The 17,523-nt window shown below is 35.5% G+C and overlaps 3 protein-coding genes and 1 non-coding gene across 4 annotated transcripts; 2 read left to right on the top strand and 2 right to left on the bottom strand.

The window, feature by feature from the left end:
- Positions 1-2,264: 2,264 nt before the first annotated feature.
- On the bottom strand, positions 2,265-2,774 carry LOC116111340. The gene has a single exon (XM_031397536.1). The coding sequence runs from the start codon at positions 2,772-2,774 to the stop codon at positions 2,265-2,267; it is 510 nt and encodes a 169-aa protein (XP_031253396.1).
- Positions 2,775-7,005: 4,231 nt separating this feature from the next.
- LOC116111376 lies at positions 7,006-7,111 on the top strand. Its single transcript, XR_004125055.1, has one exon. It is a non-coding gene; the product is annotated as a small nucleolar RNA R71 (small nucleolar RNA).
- Positions 7,112-9,837: 2,726 nt separating this feature from the next.
- On the top strand, positions 9,838-12,056 carry LOC116111366 (lanC-like protein GCL2). Its single transcript, XM_031397565.1, has 6 exons — positions 9,838-10,088; positions 10,191-10,369; positions 10,512-10,623; positions 10,742-10,858; positions 10,944-11,261; positions 11,625-12,056. The coding sequence occupies exons 1-6, from the start codon at positions 9,927-9,929 to the stop codon at positions 11,961-11,963; spliced, it is 1,227 nt and encodes a 408-aa protein (XP_031253425.1). The 5' UTR covers positions 9,838-9,926; the 3' UTR covers positions 11,964-12,056.
- Positions 12,057-12,218: 162 nt separating this feature from the next.
- Positions 12,219-15,367, bottom strand: LOC116111368 (AB hydrolase superfamily protein YfhM-like). Its single transcript, XM_031397567.1, has 5 exons — positions 15,276-15,367; positions 14,965-15,179; positions 13,084-13,257; positions 12,762-12,997; positions 12,219-12,666 (listed from the first exon to the last, which is right to left on the bottom strand). The coding sequence occupies exons 1-5, from the start codon at positions 15,343-15,345 to the stop codon at positions 12,417-12,419; spliced, it is 945 nt and encodes a 314-aa protein (XP_031253427.1). The 5' UTR covers positions 15,346-15,367; the 3' UTR covers positions 12,219-12,416.
- Positions 15,368-17,523: the final 2,156 nt, after the last annotated feature.

The following is a 17,523-nucleotide window of genomic DNA, read 5'->3' on the forward strand; positions in this document are numbered from 1 at the left end:
TTAAGAAGCATAAATTCATCAATCCCTTATGACTAATTTGCCCTATTCGGTTATGAATTAGATGGACCACAAATTAATCCTAGAATCTCTATTCAATTACTTCTAGTTTTAATATGTTGTGCAATGTTATTCCTATAGAACAATTATGAATATGAATTAAGCAATAAACCTTAACTTCTCTATTCAAAACATCATCAAGGTAATTGAATCAATCCAACATTCATAAAGCATTAAACCTAAACTCTTGCACAAATTCATAAACATAAATCTGGTATTAAGAATAAAAATTGTTCAAAACATAATTAGGGTTCCATCCTCCCCTAACAAAAGAGATTTACTCTATCCTAAGAATAAAGAAATAAATAGAGAAGAAAGAAAACATAATCAGACTTGAAAATAAATAAAAATCAAACTCTTAAATCTGATCTTCAGTCTTCAAGCCCCAAGAATGGGTCTTCTCCTCTAAAAAATATGCAAAATTCGTCCTCTAACAACTGATCTCAATTATACTTAAAAACCCAAAAGAGTCCTAAGTGAAAAAGGAAAGAAAAACTGATAAAAACGCCCTAATAGTTTTCGCCACAACCCTGGCCGTGGCCAAATTTAAGTCACCACAGCTTAGGTCGTGGTGCTTCCTGGTCTCTTTGTTTTCTCTTTGTTCCATCACCATGACCATGGTGAACTACCAAGGCATGGTCATGGCCTTCAAGACTGTTAGGTAATCTCAACTTCTTCAAGGTTTAAGTCCCAATTTCATTCCAATACTCCAATCTACTCAATCAAAGCCTAAAAAAATACAAAAGTTATCCAAATCAATAGGTAACCATTCATATCTCAAACTTAACCAAAAAAAAAAAAAAAAAACATCAAAACAAAGGAAATAAATGAGAAGTTAACTAAACTAACATCAAAACAACCCTAAAAACACTCAAATTATGCAACTTATTAACTCCCCCAAACTTAATCCTTTGCTCGTCCCTAAGTAAAGAAAATATCAGAAAAAATAAACTCAACAATCATCAAGGATTCGTAACAATCCCAAAATCAAGGAAAAGAAATCAAACATGCTTTAAATAATATTCATGCTACCAAACATACAACCCAGCTAATTGTGCAACTCTAATCTTTCCTCAACCTGATCATGCCTCACCAAGACTGTATTACTCACCCCCTACTTATTTTTTTTTTTTTGGTTTTTCTTTTTGTTTTTTCAATTGCTTCCTCAGATTGTCACATCACCTTTTTACACGATGCACACATTGTATGAGTGCCCCCGGTTACTCAACAATGTCACACACATAAAGTGCTTTGTATACTCATACTTCAAGCCCCGATTGACGTAAAAGTAAACATGGGGCTCATGAATACTCCTGGTTACTAAGCAGCTCAAAACAGGGAGTAGTTCATCAAAAACAAAAAAATAGCATTGTTAATTTATTTCAAGACCATATATACAATTTTTTTTTTTTTTTTTTTTTTTTTTTGTAGGGAGTGAAGACAAGGCTCAGCTAGTACATAACAAAGTCAAGTAATAAACCATATTTGCACAACCATCTAGAATTGCATACTCTTCAGTATTCCTAAAGATATAAGCATGTTTGAATCCTTTCAATGACTTGATACTACCACTACTCCAAATTATTACAAAGTTCATCACAAAAAGCAATTTTTTTTTCTTTGGGGATATCACAAAGTTTCGTTTGGGATTGTATCAAAAGCACAAGCATAATAACCACCATGCAACAAATAAAAAAATACAAACCAAAAACACACAAATAAAATAAACACTTCCTAAAAACAAACCCACCAAACAAAAGAAACAGACTATCAACAATGCAACACAAACCAAACAACAATTTAACATAAATCAAACTGCTCACTCCCCCAAACTTAAAGAATGCAATGTCCTCAATGCATCAAAAACAAAAACCAAAATAGAAAATATGGAAAATAAAATATAGAAACTTCCCTTAAAAAAAAAAGATTTTTTTTTTTTTTTGGCACATGGTCATGGCTGTGTAAAATGACACGGGATACCCCATGGTGAAGGTTGGAATCTGCAAGCTTTTTATCTTTTAACATGGCCACGGCTGTGTAAAATAACACAGGGTAGCCCATGTTTTATTCTGCTCAAAATTGTCTTTTTCTTCTATCACTTAAGCTTCCCCCAAACTTGTTTCTTGTTCCAACGATAACAAAACAAAAATAAAAACAAAATCAAACAAAAATAAATTAATTGTAGAAGAGAGAAAAGCAAAAAAAATTTATAGTTCTAATTTAGAGTCGTTAGCTTGACTTTCTCCACTTTCTTCATTCAAGAAACTGGATGGACGTGATGTTTGGATCGAAACGTCCTCTAATAAGTGCTTCAAACGGTGTCCATTAACTTTAAACGTTTCACCTGTCTTTCCATGGTGGATCTCAATTGCTCCAAAAGGTGTTACCTGAATTACCTCATATGGACTCGTCCAACTTGATTTCAGCTTTCCTGGGAAAAGACGAAGATGACTATTGTAAAGAAGAACTTGCTGTCCTGGCTCGAACTCCGTTTTCACAATGTGCCTATCATGCCATCTCTTTGTCTTCTCCTTGTACAAACTAGCACTCTCATATGCCCAATGACGAAATTCATCTAGCTCACTCACCTGCAAAAGACGTTTAGCACCTGCACTTTGCACATCAAAATTCAAAAATTTAGTAGGCCAATAAGCTTTGTGCTCTAATTCTACCGGCAGGTGACATGCTTTTCCAAATACTAACCTATAAGGTGACATACCTATAGGTGTTTTAAAGGATGTCCTATATGCCCATAAAGCATCGTCTAACTTTATCGCCCAATCTTTTCTATAGGCACTAATGGTCTTTTCTAAAATTCGTTTTAGTTCTCTATTAGATACCTCTACTTGACCACTACTTTGGGCATGGTAGGGAGTGGCTTCCTTGTGTGTGCTCCATATTTCTTTAAGAGTGCATTAAATTGGTGATTACAAAAATGCTTCCCACCATCACTAATGATTGCCCTAGGAGTTCCATATCTAGTGAAAATATTCCGCCTAAGGAATTTGAGTACTGTTCTAGAATCATTAGTTTTGGTGGCAATTGCCTCCCCCTATTTAGAAACGTAATCTACTGCCATAAGTATAAAAGCGTTTCCATACGATGATGGAGACGGTCCCATGAAATCAATACCCCAAATATCAAAAATTTCACATACCAATATATTATTTAAAGGCATCTCATCTTTCTTATAAATGTTACATATTCTTTGGCAATGATCACAAGAGGATACATACCTTTGAGCATCCCGAAACACAGTGGGCCAATAAAAACCTGATTGCAACACCTTTGCTGCTGTGCGATTCGCCCCGAAATACCCTCCGGTTTCTCTATCATGGCAGTGACTCAAACTAGCTCCAATCTCTTCTTCTGGCACACATTTTCAAACAACTTGATCTGCACATAGTTTGTACAAGTAAGGGTCTTCCCACAGATAATATTTGACATCAGCCAAAAATTTCTTCCTTTGCTGGAATGTAAAATGCTTTGGAATCCAGCCTCTTGCAAGAAAATTAGCCAAATCAGCAAACCATGGAGATTTAGAAAAAGAAGAGTTAAGAGATAGAATTCGCTCATCAGGAAATTCTACACTAATATCTCCCTCTTCAAGGATTGAATTATCTAGTCGAGACAAATGATCAGCAACTTGATTTTATGTCCCCTTTCGATCTTTAATCTCCAAATCAAACTCTTGAAGTAGAAGGACCCATCTGATAAGACGTGGTTTGGCATCCTTCTTAGCAAAGAGAGGTCGTAGAGCTGCGTGATCTGTGTAGACTATAGATTTCATGCCTATAAGGTAGGATCTAAACTTCTCGAATGCAAAGACCACTGCTAGTAATTCTTTCTCGGTTGTTGTGTAGTTCAGTTGCGGACCATTTAAGGTATGACTGGCATAGGATATGACATGAAACATTTTGTCTTTCCTTTGACCGAGAGTAGTATCGATGGCATAGTCACTCGCGTCACACATAATTTCAAAGGGGTTGTTCTGATCTGGTGCGACCACTATTGGTGCTGTCACTAGCTTCTCCTTCAGCAAATTAAGAAATTAAAGGCCTGCAAACATTCATAATCAAAGTTAAATTTTATATCCTTGGCAAGAAGATTAGATAGAGGTTTTGCAATTTTTGAGAAATCTTTAATAAATCTTCTATAAAATCCTGCATGGCCAAGGAAACTTCTGACTGCTCGAACTGTTGTCGGAGGAGGTAATTTTTCAATCACTTCTACTTTTGCTTTATTAACCTCAATCCCTCACTCAGAGATCTTGTGTCCAGCACGATACCTTCTCGTACCATAAAATGACACTTCTCCAAATTCAGCACAAGATTTGATTCCTCACAAAGCTTAAAACTAACGCAAGATTTTGCAAACAAGATTCAAAGGTTAGTCCATACAAAATAAAATCATCCATGAAAATTTCCAGAAATTTTTCAGTCATGTCAGAGAAAATTGCCATCATGCAACGTTGGAAAGTAGTTGGCGCATTACATAAACCAAATGGCATACGTCGATAAGCGAACGTGCCATAAGAACAAGTAACTGTTGTTTTATCTTGGTCCTCTGGAGCAATAGGAATTTGATAATAACTAGAATAGCCATCAAGAAAACAGTAAAATTTACTACCTGCTAATCTCTCTAACATCTGATCAATAAACAGCAATGGGAAATGGTATTTTCTAGTGGCAGAATTTAATCTTCTATAGTCTATACACACACGCCATCCAGTTACCATCCTAGTGGGGATAAGCTCATTATTTTCATTCTTCACTACGGTCATTCCCCCCTTCTTAGACACCACTTGCACAGGACTAACCCAATTACTATCAGAGATAGGATAAATAATACCTGCATCGAGTAATTTTACCACTTCCTTTTGTACCACTTCTTACATGGCAGGATTTAATCTCCTTTGTGGTTGTATTGCTAGCTTGAAATTCTCTTTCATGAGGATCTTATGCATGTAGATGGAAGGGCTTATTCCCTTGATATCAGTGATTGTCCATCCCATAGCCTTCTTATGCTTCCTCAAAATGTCTAGCTGTGACTTCTCCTCCAAATCTGTCAAAGATGCAGAAGTAATCACAAGGTAAGCATCTTTATCTAGAAAAACATATTTTAAATGTGAAGGAAGAGGTTTAAGTTCAAGTTTAGGAGCCTCATTAGGAGTTTTATGTAAATCCTCCTTTAGCTCCATATTATTATCAGTCAGAGATTCTTTCTCTAACGTTTCAGCTTCTTCTCTCAAGCATGGGTCTTCATCTTCTGTTGTGCTTGACTCCATTAGACATCTCTCCAAAGAGTCCTTTTGCAAAACTTTTTCTCTATGATCACCTACAATCCCACCAAAACTGTTAGGGTGAAAACAAGATTCAATATAAAATGTAGTAAGATTTTTCATCGCTTTATGGACATCAACACTATTTCTTCATCATTTAGTCTTAGAATTAATTTTCCTTGTTGCATGTCTATCAGAGCACGAGCTTTCGCTAAAAATGGACGTCCTAAAATTAGAGGCACCTCCTGGTCCTCCTCCATATCAAGAACTACGAAGTCCACCGGAAAGATAAATTTGTCGACCTTTAACAAAATGTCTTCAACAATGTCTTTAGGTCATTTAATTGATCTATCAGCAAGCTGGAGCGACATCTTCGTCTCTCTCACTTCTCCAAGTCCTAGCTTCCTGAAAATTGATAAAGGCATTAAATTAATACTAGCACCTAAATCACACAATGCTTTATCAAAGAATGAATCTCCTAATGCACAAGGTATAGTAAAAGTCCTTGGATCTCCCAGTTTAGGAGGTAATTTATTTTGGAGTATGGCACTGCATTCTTCAGTTAGCATAACTGTTCCATGCTCCTCGATCTTCCGCTTGTTAGAAAGGATGTCTTTTAAGAACTTTGCATAACTAGGCATTTGTGCTAAAGCTTCAGCAAATGGAATATTTATTTGCAATTTCTTAAAGACATCTAAAAACTTTGAAAATTGTTGATCCAGTTTATCCTTTCTAATTCTATCAGGATAAGGAAATTTAGATACATTTTTTTCAACAACAATAGAATCATAATTTGACATACCTTTTCCTTTACCTCTTGCAATTTCCTTTACCTTAGTCTCTGTCTCTTTTTCTGAATTTGCTTTCTTTTCCTCAATAGAGATCGGTAACTCTGCTTCACTTTTCACCTTCTTTTGTGATTCTTCTTCACCAATCACCTTTCCATCCCTCAAGGTTATGGCCTTACATTGCTCCTTTAGGTTCCTTTCCGTGTCACTCGGTAAATGCCCTTGCTGTCTACCTGAAATGATATTGGCCAACTGGCCAATTTGAGCTTCTAAATTCTTGATGGAAGCCTCTTGATTTTGAATTCTTGTCTCTGTAGTACTCAAGAACTTCGCCATCATCTCCTCTAAATTTGATTTCTTCTCTTGAGATTGAAAACCTGGTGGTGGAGGTTTCACTTGAGTGTTGTTACTCCAAGAGAAATTTGGGTGATTCCTCCACCCCGGATTATATGTTTCATTATATGGATTATTATTAGGCTTGCGAAAATTTGAAACATAGTTAGCTTGATCAGGCATAGAATTAATACCAAACATGTTACCTGATTAACACTCATGGTTAGGGTGATCTTGCCACAAAAATCACACATAGAAGCAACTATTGCAGGTTTTTGCATTTGAAGTCCATCAATCTTCTTATTTAGTGCCTGCATTTGTGTTGCCAAAGCTGTGATAACATCTATGTTATGAACACCCGACGTTCTTCTCACAGGCAACCTCTTTATCGGCCATTGATAAGAGTTTGAAGCCATTTCCTCCAGCAATTCATAAGCTTGTTCTGGTGTCTTCTTTCCTAAAGTACCACCCGCAGCAGCATTGATCATATTTCGAACTTCACTATTAAGACCATTATAGAACGTCTGGACTTGCAGCCAAACTGGTAATTCATGGTGGGGACATCTCTAGAGCATGTCCTTGAACCTTTCCCATGCTTCGTATAATGACTCTGTATCCACCTACACAAACATAGTAATATCATTACGCAATTGTGCAGTCTTTGCAGGAGGAAAATACCTACTCAGGAATTTTTGTGTCATTTGCTCCCAGGTTGTAATCGAGCATGCTAGTAATGAGGTCAACCAACTCTTAGCTTTGTCTCTTAATGAAAATGGGAACAATCTTAGTCTTATAGCTTCATCGGAAACTCTATTGTGCTTAAAAGTATCACAAATCTCCGGGAAATTTGCAATATGTAAGTTGGGATCTTCATGTGCGAAACCACCGAACTGCAATGACTGCTGAATCATCTGGATGATTGCTAGCTTTATCTCAAAGGTGTTGCATTGATCACTGGTCATTGAATGCTCGATGATGCTCCATTTAGAGATGGGGTAGAGTACTCATTCAATGTACGAGCTGCTAGTGGTGTTCCATTATTTGGGTTATTGTGATCACCCATGATGTCCCTTTTGATTGCTCTCTTTCTTACGTGAAAAGTGCGCTCTATCTCAGGATCAAATGCTAGTAAAATCTTTCCAGAAGCTCTGGTCATACACTAGCAGAAACACCTATTGGTTTCCAACCAAATTTAAAAAAAAAAAAATCTCGAAGTAACAAGTAATCTTAAAATAATCACAAACAATCTAATGATCCCCGGCAATGGCGCCAAAAACTTGATGCGACTAAATCAACCTCAGCAAGTGCACTAGTCATGTTGAAGTAATAAAGTAATGAGTTTGAGTATCGTCCCACACAGATCAAAGCGAATATTTGTAATTACCTAAAACTACTTACACGTTATTTGAGAAAACGAAATCTTATAGTGTAAAAATGGCGGATTAAAAATAACTAAATTAAACAAATAAATAATGTGATGAACTTTGCAATATTAATGAAGTTAGGGTACAGATTTCCCCTTAATTATGCTTGACAACCACTCTTAATACCTGTTTGTGCTATGAATTGGTAGGATTCTTCTAAGGCTAATTATCCTTATTCGGGCATAATATTCAACTTTATACATATCCTTATTCGGTTACTCTGAAATTAAGAAGCATAAATTCATCAATCCCTTATGACTAATTCGCCCTATTCGGTTATGAATTAGATGGATCACAAATTAATCCTAGAATCTCTATTCGATTACTTCTAGTTTTAATATGTTGTGCAATGTTATTCCCATAGAACAATTATGAATATGAATTAAGCAATAAACCTTAACTTCTCTATTCGAAACATCATCAAGGTAATTGAATCAATCCAACATTCATAAAACATTAAACCTAAACTCTTGCACAAATTCATAAATATAAATATAATATTAAGAATAAAAATTGTTCAAAACATAATTAGGGTTCCATCCTCCCCTGACAAAAGAGATTTACTCTATCCTAAGAACAAAGAAATAAATTACTCTATCCTAAGAATAAAGAAATAAATAGAGAAGAAAGAAAACATAATCAGACTTGAAAATAAATAAAAATCAAACTCTTAAATCTGATCTTCAGTCTTCAAGCCCCAAGAATGCGTCTTCTCCTCTCAAAAATATGCAAAATTCGTCATCTAACAACTGATCTCAATTATACTTAAATACCCAAAAGAGTCCTAAGTGAAAAAGGAAAGAAAAACTGATAAAAATGCCCTAATAGTTTTTGCCACAACCCTGGCCGTGGCCAAATTTAAGTCACCATAGCCTAGGCCGTGGTGCTTCCTGGTCTCTTTGTTTTCTCTTTGTTCCATCACCATGGCCATGGTGAACTACCAAGGCATGACAGTGGCCTTCAAGAGGTAATCTCAACTTCTTCAAGCTTTAAGTCCCAATTTCATTCCAATACTCAAATCTACTCAATCAAAGTCTAAAAAAAACACGAAAGTTATCCAAATCAATAGGTAACCATTTATATCTCAAACTTAACAAAAACAAACATCAAAACAAAGGAAATAAATGAGAAGTTAACTAAACTAACATCAAAACAACCCTAAAAACACTCAAATTATCCAACTTTTCAACATCAAATACCAAAACAGTCTCTCACAGCAAATACAAAAATAGTAAATATAGGCTCAAGAGTTCAATTCGCTGAACCACTTTAAAAACCTCTTTGTCATTTACTTTGTTGCTTTTTATTATTTATTCACTGTTGGTTATTCGTAATCATACACACATAAGTTTTGATCCCATCAAGATCGATCGGATCACTCTAATTTGTGTATTTTTGCATCAACAATGTCAACTTAATGATTTTATGTATCTGCCTATTAGAGGTTAAAACCTGAGGTAAAGTGTAATATATAAATATATTTCTCTAAATTTTTACCTTTTTATAAAAGTAACTTTTATTATTTATTTTTAATTTATGGATTTTCTACTTCATTATTTTTAATATTATTGACCTCATTACAGAAAATAAAATATAGTTTGTTTCTTTTACATTTTGATATATATATGCACACACACATCACATCACATTATCATTTTTCCGACGAATAATACTGCATATACATCATTCTCATACAACATTTTTCATATAATATTATGTGGTAAGATATGATTGGGTAAAAGTTTAATTTTAACTTTAAATTAACCAATCATATCTTATCATATAATAGTGTACGAAAAATATTATATGAAAATAATGTGTGTATAATATTATTCTTTCTCGACATATGTGACACGCGTAATAAAGATGTTTAACTCGTCATTCAAATGCCCGCCACGCACGCATAATAGTTTTTCTACGGGTAAGTAGCCTTCTGCAACAAAGAGGTCAATAGTTAAAAAAAAAAAAAAAATCCTTTTTAATTCTTCATCAACATTCTCTGTACGGTTCAGTTCTTTGAGCTCTCTTAGACGAACACAAGAAATGTCTGATCGATTCTTCCCAAATGTAATGCCAGACTTTGCTGAAGAAACAACTGAGCAAAAAGATGACACAACCGGGGAGTCTCTCTTGAAGCTTCTCTCAATGCCATACCCTTCTCTTTCTCAACGATTCAAACGAGCTGCTCTCGACCTCAAAGAAACTGTACCCCTCTCTCTCTTGTTTCTTTGCTCTATTATTGGTTTAATTTTTTTTTTTTTTGAATGCTAATAAACTGTTTCTGGAATTGTTTCGTTTTGTTTTCAGATTGTGATGGAGACGTGGGGTTTAACCGGGCAACACGTGCGTGACTTTACTCTGTATAGCGGTGCCCTCGGTACGGCTTTCTTGCTTTTCAAAGCCTATCAAGTTGATAAAAACAAGAATGATCTTGGCCTTTGCTTAGAGATTGTAAAAGCTTGTGACTCCTCTTCTTCAGCTTCTCGGTATTCTTCCTATTTCTTCAGTCTTTACATTTCTGTTTTTATTAATTTAAATTTAGTGCAAATAAGCTGTACAGAGTGTTTTCATACTAAATTATTTCAGACTTGATGTTACCATTTCTCATTTTTATGTTTTCATTGTTAGGGATGTGACTTTTATTTGTGGGCGGGCTGGTGTTTGTGCCCTTGGTGCTGTGGCAGCTAAATGTGCTGGCAACGAGCAGTTGCTCAAATACTATTTATCTCAATTCAGAGAGGTAATTTCGTTTGTTTGCTCCAGTTTTAATGGCATTTTGTCATTAAAGTTGATTTGTTTATTTACTATGTTTTTAGCTCTTGATGTTAAACTTAAGGATAAGTTGAACCATGAAACAGATTAAGCTGTCCCGGAATGTCCCTAATGAGTTATTGTATGGAAGAATTGGGTATTTGTGGTCTTGTTTGTTCTTGAACAAACATATTGGTGATGGGACTATTCCTTCTACGACCACTGTAAGTTTCCCATTTTACCTGATCAATCCTAGTTTCATGGTTTTTATGGTTTTTGATTTTTAATCATATGGTAGTTCTTGTTTAGCGGGCCGTTATAGATGAGATTATTAAGGATGGAAGAGAGTTGGCTAAAAGAGGAGGACCTCCATTAATGTACGAATGGTATGGAACAAAGTATTGGGGTGCTGCACATGGTTTGGCAGGTATCATGCATGTTTTAATGGACTTCGTATTGAAGCCAGATGAGGCTGAGGATGTCAAGGCCACACTTAAATACATGATTAAGAACTGTTTTCTTAGTGGGAACTACCCTGTGAGTGAAGAAGATAGAAAGAGGGATATTCTTGTGCACTGGTGTCATGGTGCTCCTGGTGTTGGTCTCACACTTGTGAAGGCAGCAAAGGTATTAGTTTATCAAAATTCTCAAAAATGTTTTGTTATTAGAGCAGAATGGTTGAGTTTTGGATTGCGTGTTTGACATGATGTGGAATTATTCTAATGCCTGTTTTATTTAAAAATAACTTGAATAGTTTTGGGAATAACTTCAGTTTTGGATTAAATAAACTTGAAGTAATTCATTAGTTTACATAGATTTCAAATGTAAATCTCACTTTCTTGAAGTTGTTTCAGACTGTCCACATTAATTAATTGAACTTTATTAGCTTGTTCAGTTAAAATTTCTGTTTCCTTTTTTCACCGTATTTTGAACTGCTCTTTCTGGTAATTGTTTCTCTCAGAGATTTTGCAAAACATGTCAAAATTTCAGGTTTTTGAAGATAAAGAATTTCTGGAAGCAGCTGAGTATGCAGCGGAGGTGGTGTGGAACTGTGGCCTGCTTAAGAGAGTTGGGATATGCCATGGAATCAGTGGGAACGCATATATGTTCCTCTCACTCTATCACCTGACAGGCAACTTAGAGTTCTTATATAGGGCTAAAGCATTTGCTTGCTTTCTTCTTGATAGAGCTCACAAACTTATAGCAAAAGGAGAGATGCATGGAGGTGATAACCCTCATTCCCTATTTGAAGGGCTTGGAGGTATGGCATATCTTTTTCTGGACATGTTCGAGCCTCCTGAGGCTCGGTTCCCAGCTTATGAACTCTGAAGTTGCAAAGAACTGAAAGAGCACAATTGATAATGAAGGGAGATTTTAGTATAGTACTAGGATTGATGTTAGTGCTTATAGCGGCATGTCGTTGGCATTAATCACATTTCACATTGTTGGCATTATTAGGTTTGAGTTGTTAATAATGTTTGGATGGCCTAAACTACTTGTGATACTTGTGCTAGTGGGAACACCAAGTTCAATGACATGTCCAGTATAAGAAGGTTCTCTTATAGTTGATCTTACTCCAATATCTGCTATATTTTCAATGTCCGTATATATTAATTGAAACCCAGAAATATTAAAATGGGTAAGGAGAAGTAGAGAAACATGATTCTTGCTCAGATTTGCTGATTACAACATTATTAAGACAAATCTTTTCCCAACATATCTGGCCTACACATGTAGGATTTATTCTTTCTGAATGACATTTCAAACACTTGGCCGATCTCATCAGATGCTACATTTGTTAAGGAAGGTAATAATGAGCTGATTCGCTTTCTCTGGAAGTTGTTCTTGAATGAAATGGTTTCCCTCTTCACTGAAGATGATCTCCAAGTTAGGCATGAAATGTTTCACCAGCCCAGACCGAATGAACTCCTCCATCCCTGGGAACTTCAGAACATAATCCTTCTCACCCATGATCAACAACGATGGACAGTTGATTTTCGGATCAGTAGTCACGCATTCTTCTGCAAAGGACCTGCATAATTGCATATGCGTTGGCGAAGCAACCTGTTTACTACAATAATATAACCCTTGAAGTAACTAGCTCAAATTTGGGATTTGTCAGGTTACCTGTAAGGAACCGTCAATGCTGTACGGAAACCTGATTTTTCATATAAAGAAGCATAAACAGAAAGATCTTCCTCGGTGAACCAAGGTGGCAAAGGAGTAGATGGGTCAACCAAGTCCAAGGTCTCCTGATCATCAGCAGCTACTTGCAACTCACTTCCTGAGAAGTGAGTGTAAATCTTTCTTATCACCGTTTTCACATCAAATCGGCCAAAATCCGCTTCAGCTCGCTCCGGTAGCTGAGTTGAACAAAGCACTCAGTTATTACTAAATTAATTAAAATGAACATTCCTATAAATTAACTGATTGAAAAGAAAGAGATTACCTGCCACCTCTTTATGTAGAACCCATTTGGAAGGTTATCAAGCATCTGGACAATAGATGGTCCCGGTACCATGAAAGGAATGCCCAGTGTTACAAGTCCGGCCACTCTTTCAGGGTGCAGTGTAGCTAGAATGAATGCTGGCAGGGCACCAAAGTCCTTCCCAACAAGCAGAGCCTGGTTTATTGATTATGAAGCCACAGGCGACACTATTAGGACTTGTCTAGGATTATCACATATGGAAAATTTACGGGAAAAGAAGGTCTTATGTGGTGCAAGATCACTGGACAGCTAGCCATTATCGATCTGTAATATAAATCTAGATATTTTCTTAAAAAGAAATTATATTTATTGGTAGACAAATGTCAAGTATTTGTAACCTATACTCTCTTTATATATTGTGTGCTTGCCCTTTTTATCATAAATTTGACTACAAATTTGTGACTGAAAAATACCTAGTTAAATTTCATTCACCCATCCTAATTCCTACCTTCTTATCCACCCAAAACTCTGGTTATCTCAAGCATATTCAAAGTTGCATAAAATTTTATTCAATTATCTTTTGTCACATCATGTTATATGAAAAATATTGTATATGTATTATTACTTTAAAGAAAAAATTATGCTACATTAGTTTGTATATACAATACCAAATTATCGTGTTAATATCACATCAAATTTTTACTATTTTATTAAATAATTTTCATATACTCAAAAGTTATATATATATATATTTTTTTTTTTTTCGATGTTATCTAAGCTAACCAAATTGTCATGCTCTTTTTATTTTTCATAAAAAACTAAACTTTATGAAAATGTTTGTTATGCCTAAAAAATTAAGGCTGACGTAAACTCACATCAGCAAACAACAATCAGAGTTTAAGATGACTTTACGTCATCTAGAATCTGCCACATCACCCAAGACAAAGAGAATACAGTTGTCACCAACCCAACAAGTTTAAGTTTTGTCTGTGAATGAATGAGGTCCACACACATGTCCAAACCCCTGATAATTTGAAGATATTTCTTAAATTATCAACCAATGGGACGTAAAGAATGACTTGCATGGCACCTATCCACTTACAGACTTATAATCATTATCTTGAAATCAGCAGTTATAAATAGAAGACTCTCCCTCACAAAAGGAAGATCTCTAATTTTCAGAACAATTAATAGTAAAGACAACTTATGAGAAAGAGACTGGTTTAATATTCTCTCTTAATACTAGGCTTCTGTATCTCTGTTTACTGTTCGCAATCTTTTATAACATACTTATATAAAAGAAATAATGAATGTAGGAATCGCTTTAAGTATCTGAATCATTATAAAATTCTCACTGTGAATAACTTTGTCCTAACTCATAAATTAATCACGTATAATTTTTAAAACCTATTTAACACTTTACCGTATAAGATAATTGGTGTCAAATTCAAACATTATCAATGTCTTTCCACCGCATTATAATCTACAACAGATAGAAAATTATAAATACATGTGGGTGGGGTAGCCGCTAGTGTTAAAGAAACGACTGAAGTCAACTTCAATACATTTGCCTCTGGCATTGTAACTACCGCCCATGTGCTCTTATTAATGTAATTATTTAATTATTAGTACTAATAAAAAGGAATCCCGATTGGTTATTGGCTATTGCGCTTACACCTTTTCACCAACTTTTTTTTTTTTTTTTTAATTAATCAATTTATAATAAATCTCACGATAAAATATTATTGATCAATTATGAATAATAACATCCAAATCGTGAAAAAAATAAAAACAACCAAATCGTGAAAAAAATCTTTAATATGGTTTATATATATACACAGAGCCAGCTAATCCAATCCAGAGTGTACTTGTATGAGTTTGAAACGAAGAAAGAGCATTTACCTTTTGGATGGTGAAAGAGTCGAGAAGAGCAACAACATCATGAACAAGGTCCATATAGGTTGTTTTCTCGGGCTCAGCTGAGTGGTCAGAGAGTCCATAGCCCCTGAAATCGATCGAAATGGCTCGGTAGCCTGCGTTTGCAACTGCAATCATCTGGTACCTCCATGAATACCAGATTTCTGGGAATCCATGCAAGAACAACACCACCTTAGGACCTACAACACAAAATTTATTTAATTTTCATGATCAGCAAGCAATAATGAACAAATTAATACAATATCTATATATCTTACTTCTTATATGCGAATTACCTGTTCCAATTTGAGCAACGTGAAGCTTTACTCCTCTTACTTCAACATGAGTGTGTTGGATTTGATCCATATCAATGAAGAGAGATAAGAGTTAGAGAGAAAGACAGTAGGAGAAGATGCTTTGAAAATGACGTCTTGGGGATCAGATGTTGAAACACCAACGCATGATATTCTATTCAGTAATATAAGTCTCTGATAGAGATCAATAATATCAGGGCCCTCGTTATTACTGGGCTTTATAGCTCGCCCGACTTGGCCCACGATCATACTAGGATAATGTTATGTACTTGGCATCATCTTCTTATCTAAGATTTTGGGATCTGCAAACTCTAAAGTCCCAGGTAATAAAACCCCATTTTTAGTTATCGTTTTTTCTTTTTAAATCACAGTTCACAGTTTTGTTGAATTAGATGAAGGGTTGTTTGACTAATAGGTGAGATCACACCTGAGATTACGTTGATTACNAGTCCCAGGTAATAAAACCCCATTTTTAGTTATCGTTTTTTCTTTTTAAATCACAGTTCACAGTTTTGTTGAATTAGATGAAGGGTTGTTTGACTAATAGGTGAGATCACACCTGAGATTACGTCGATTACCATCTAAACATAACATGTTTTTTTTCTTCACTATTTTCTAGCTTATAAGAAAAGAATAACGCTGGATATCCCACAAACATTTTGTTTTGGTGTGTGCGCTAGTTTCTCTTCTGTTTGTAATGAAACTATACTTGAACTTGAAATGGTTTTTGTTCTGAGAAGTTTTGATATAGAAGGTCCAATCATCCTGTATACAGGACCTGGCTGGATTTCAGAAAAGAATTTGAATTACACCTGATGACCAATAAGTTCATGATTTCCATTAATTAAGGGTTCATGATTTCCATTAATTAAGGGCATGTGTGATTAGATATTTAGATGATTGCCTCTCCCATTTAGAAATTTTTTAATCCTCGTTCCGTTACCTCTAAAGGGACCTACAGTACGTAAGAATTTTAATTATATTATGGTCCTTTATTAAAAGTGAATGGGTAATTGCTGATGTGGATTATAATAAAAGTTATATGCGGTTGTTTCTTTTGGATAGTTATTTTTTATGGAAAGACAATTACATTTATAAAGGAGATTTTACAGGTTCCCGTTTGATGCAATTAATTCATTTTTCCCAAAACCATCGCTCTGAAAAATTACAGTCAGTGGAAGACTCTATATTTAGAAGTGACAGAAGCAAGAAGACTAAACAATAATTACTATGGCTGGAGGTTTGTAAATTACTTCCGCAATATTCCATGAATATTTGACATGTTTATAATTGATTATATTATGAACTTTTATATGAATGATGGAATTGAAATGTTTTTACATTTGGTATCAGAGCAAATGTTTGAATCTCTGCCTAGCATGAAATTGTTTGTTGCAAATTTGGTGAATATTGCATAAAATTGAGATTTTTTCAATTAAAACCCGTACTATAAATCAAGCATAACTTTTATTATAAATAGAATATGTTTTTGATTTTGGTGTCATTGGAATCCTTGTTGAAAAAGCTTTCCAACAATATATTATTTGTCAAAAACGGAGTTATGATTGCAAAGCTATGCTAGTTTAAAGTTTCGGCTAGAAATTGTCGTTTGGGTGTTTCGGTAGCCATTTACGGCACCGATTTGGGACGAAAATGTCATTTGGGATGTCACCGGCATAGGTCATACGTCCACATTCAAGTTTCCCCTCTAAAATGTCGAAAAAATGGCCGGAATCGGGCTGTTAAAATCTGTAAAAAAAAGGTCAAAAGTTGAAAAAAAAATGGGTCAAGAAGAACCGACCCAATTTGGTAAACGGGTCAAATCGATCCGGTCAAGGATACAACGGGTCAAATTGACCTGGTCAAAGTCAAAGGTTAGAACGGGTCAAACCGACCTGACCAAACCAGCCTAGAACCCGATGGGTCAACCCGACCCGATCAACATGGTCAACGACTCAAACTAGGTCAACAAGTCAGTCAGGTCAACGAACCGGTCAACAGGTCAAACCGGATCAAATAGGTCAAACTAGGTCAATGAACTGGGTAACAGGTCAACCTGACCCGATCAAACGAACCCGTGTTGACTTATGGCGCTTGTGATTGCGTCAGGCATGTGGAGTTATGTGTTGAGGCGCGTGACTAGGTCGTGAAGGCGCGTGCAATCACGTGTTATCTTCTGGAAGCGTGTGACGACGCGTGGAGTCAAGTGGCTGTGCGTGGTCTTGTCACG

The sequence above is a fragment of the Pistacia vera genome, unplaced genomic scaffold, assembly GCF_008641045.1.
Source record: "Pistacia vera cultivar Batoury unplaced genomic scaffold, PisVer_v2 Contig631, whole genome shotgun sequence".
Classification (NCBI taxonomy): domain Eukaryota; kingdom Viridiplantae; phylum Streptophyta; class Magnoliopsida; order Sapindales; family Anacardiaceae; genus Pistacia; species Pistacia vera.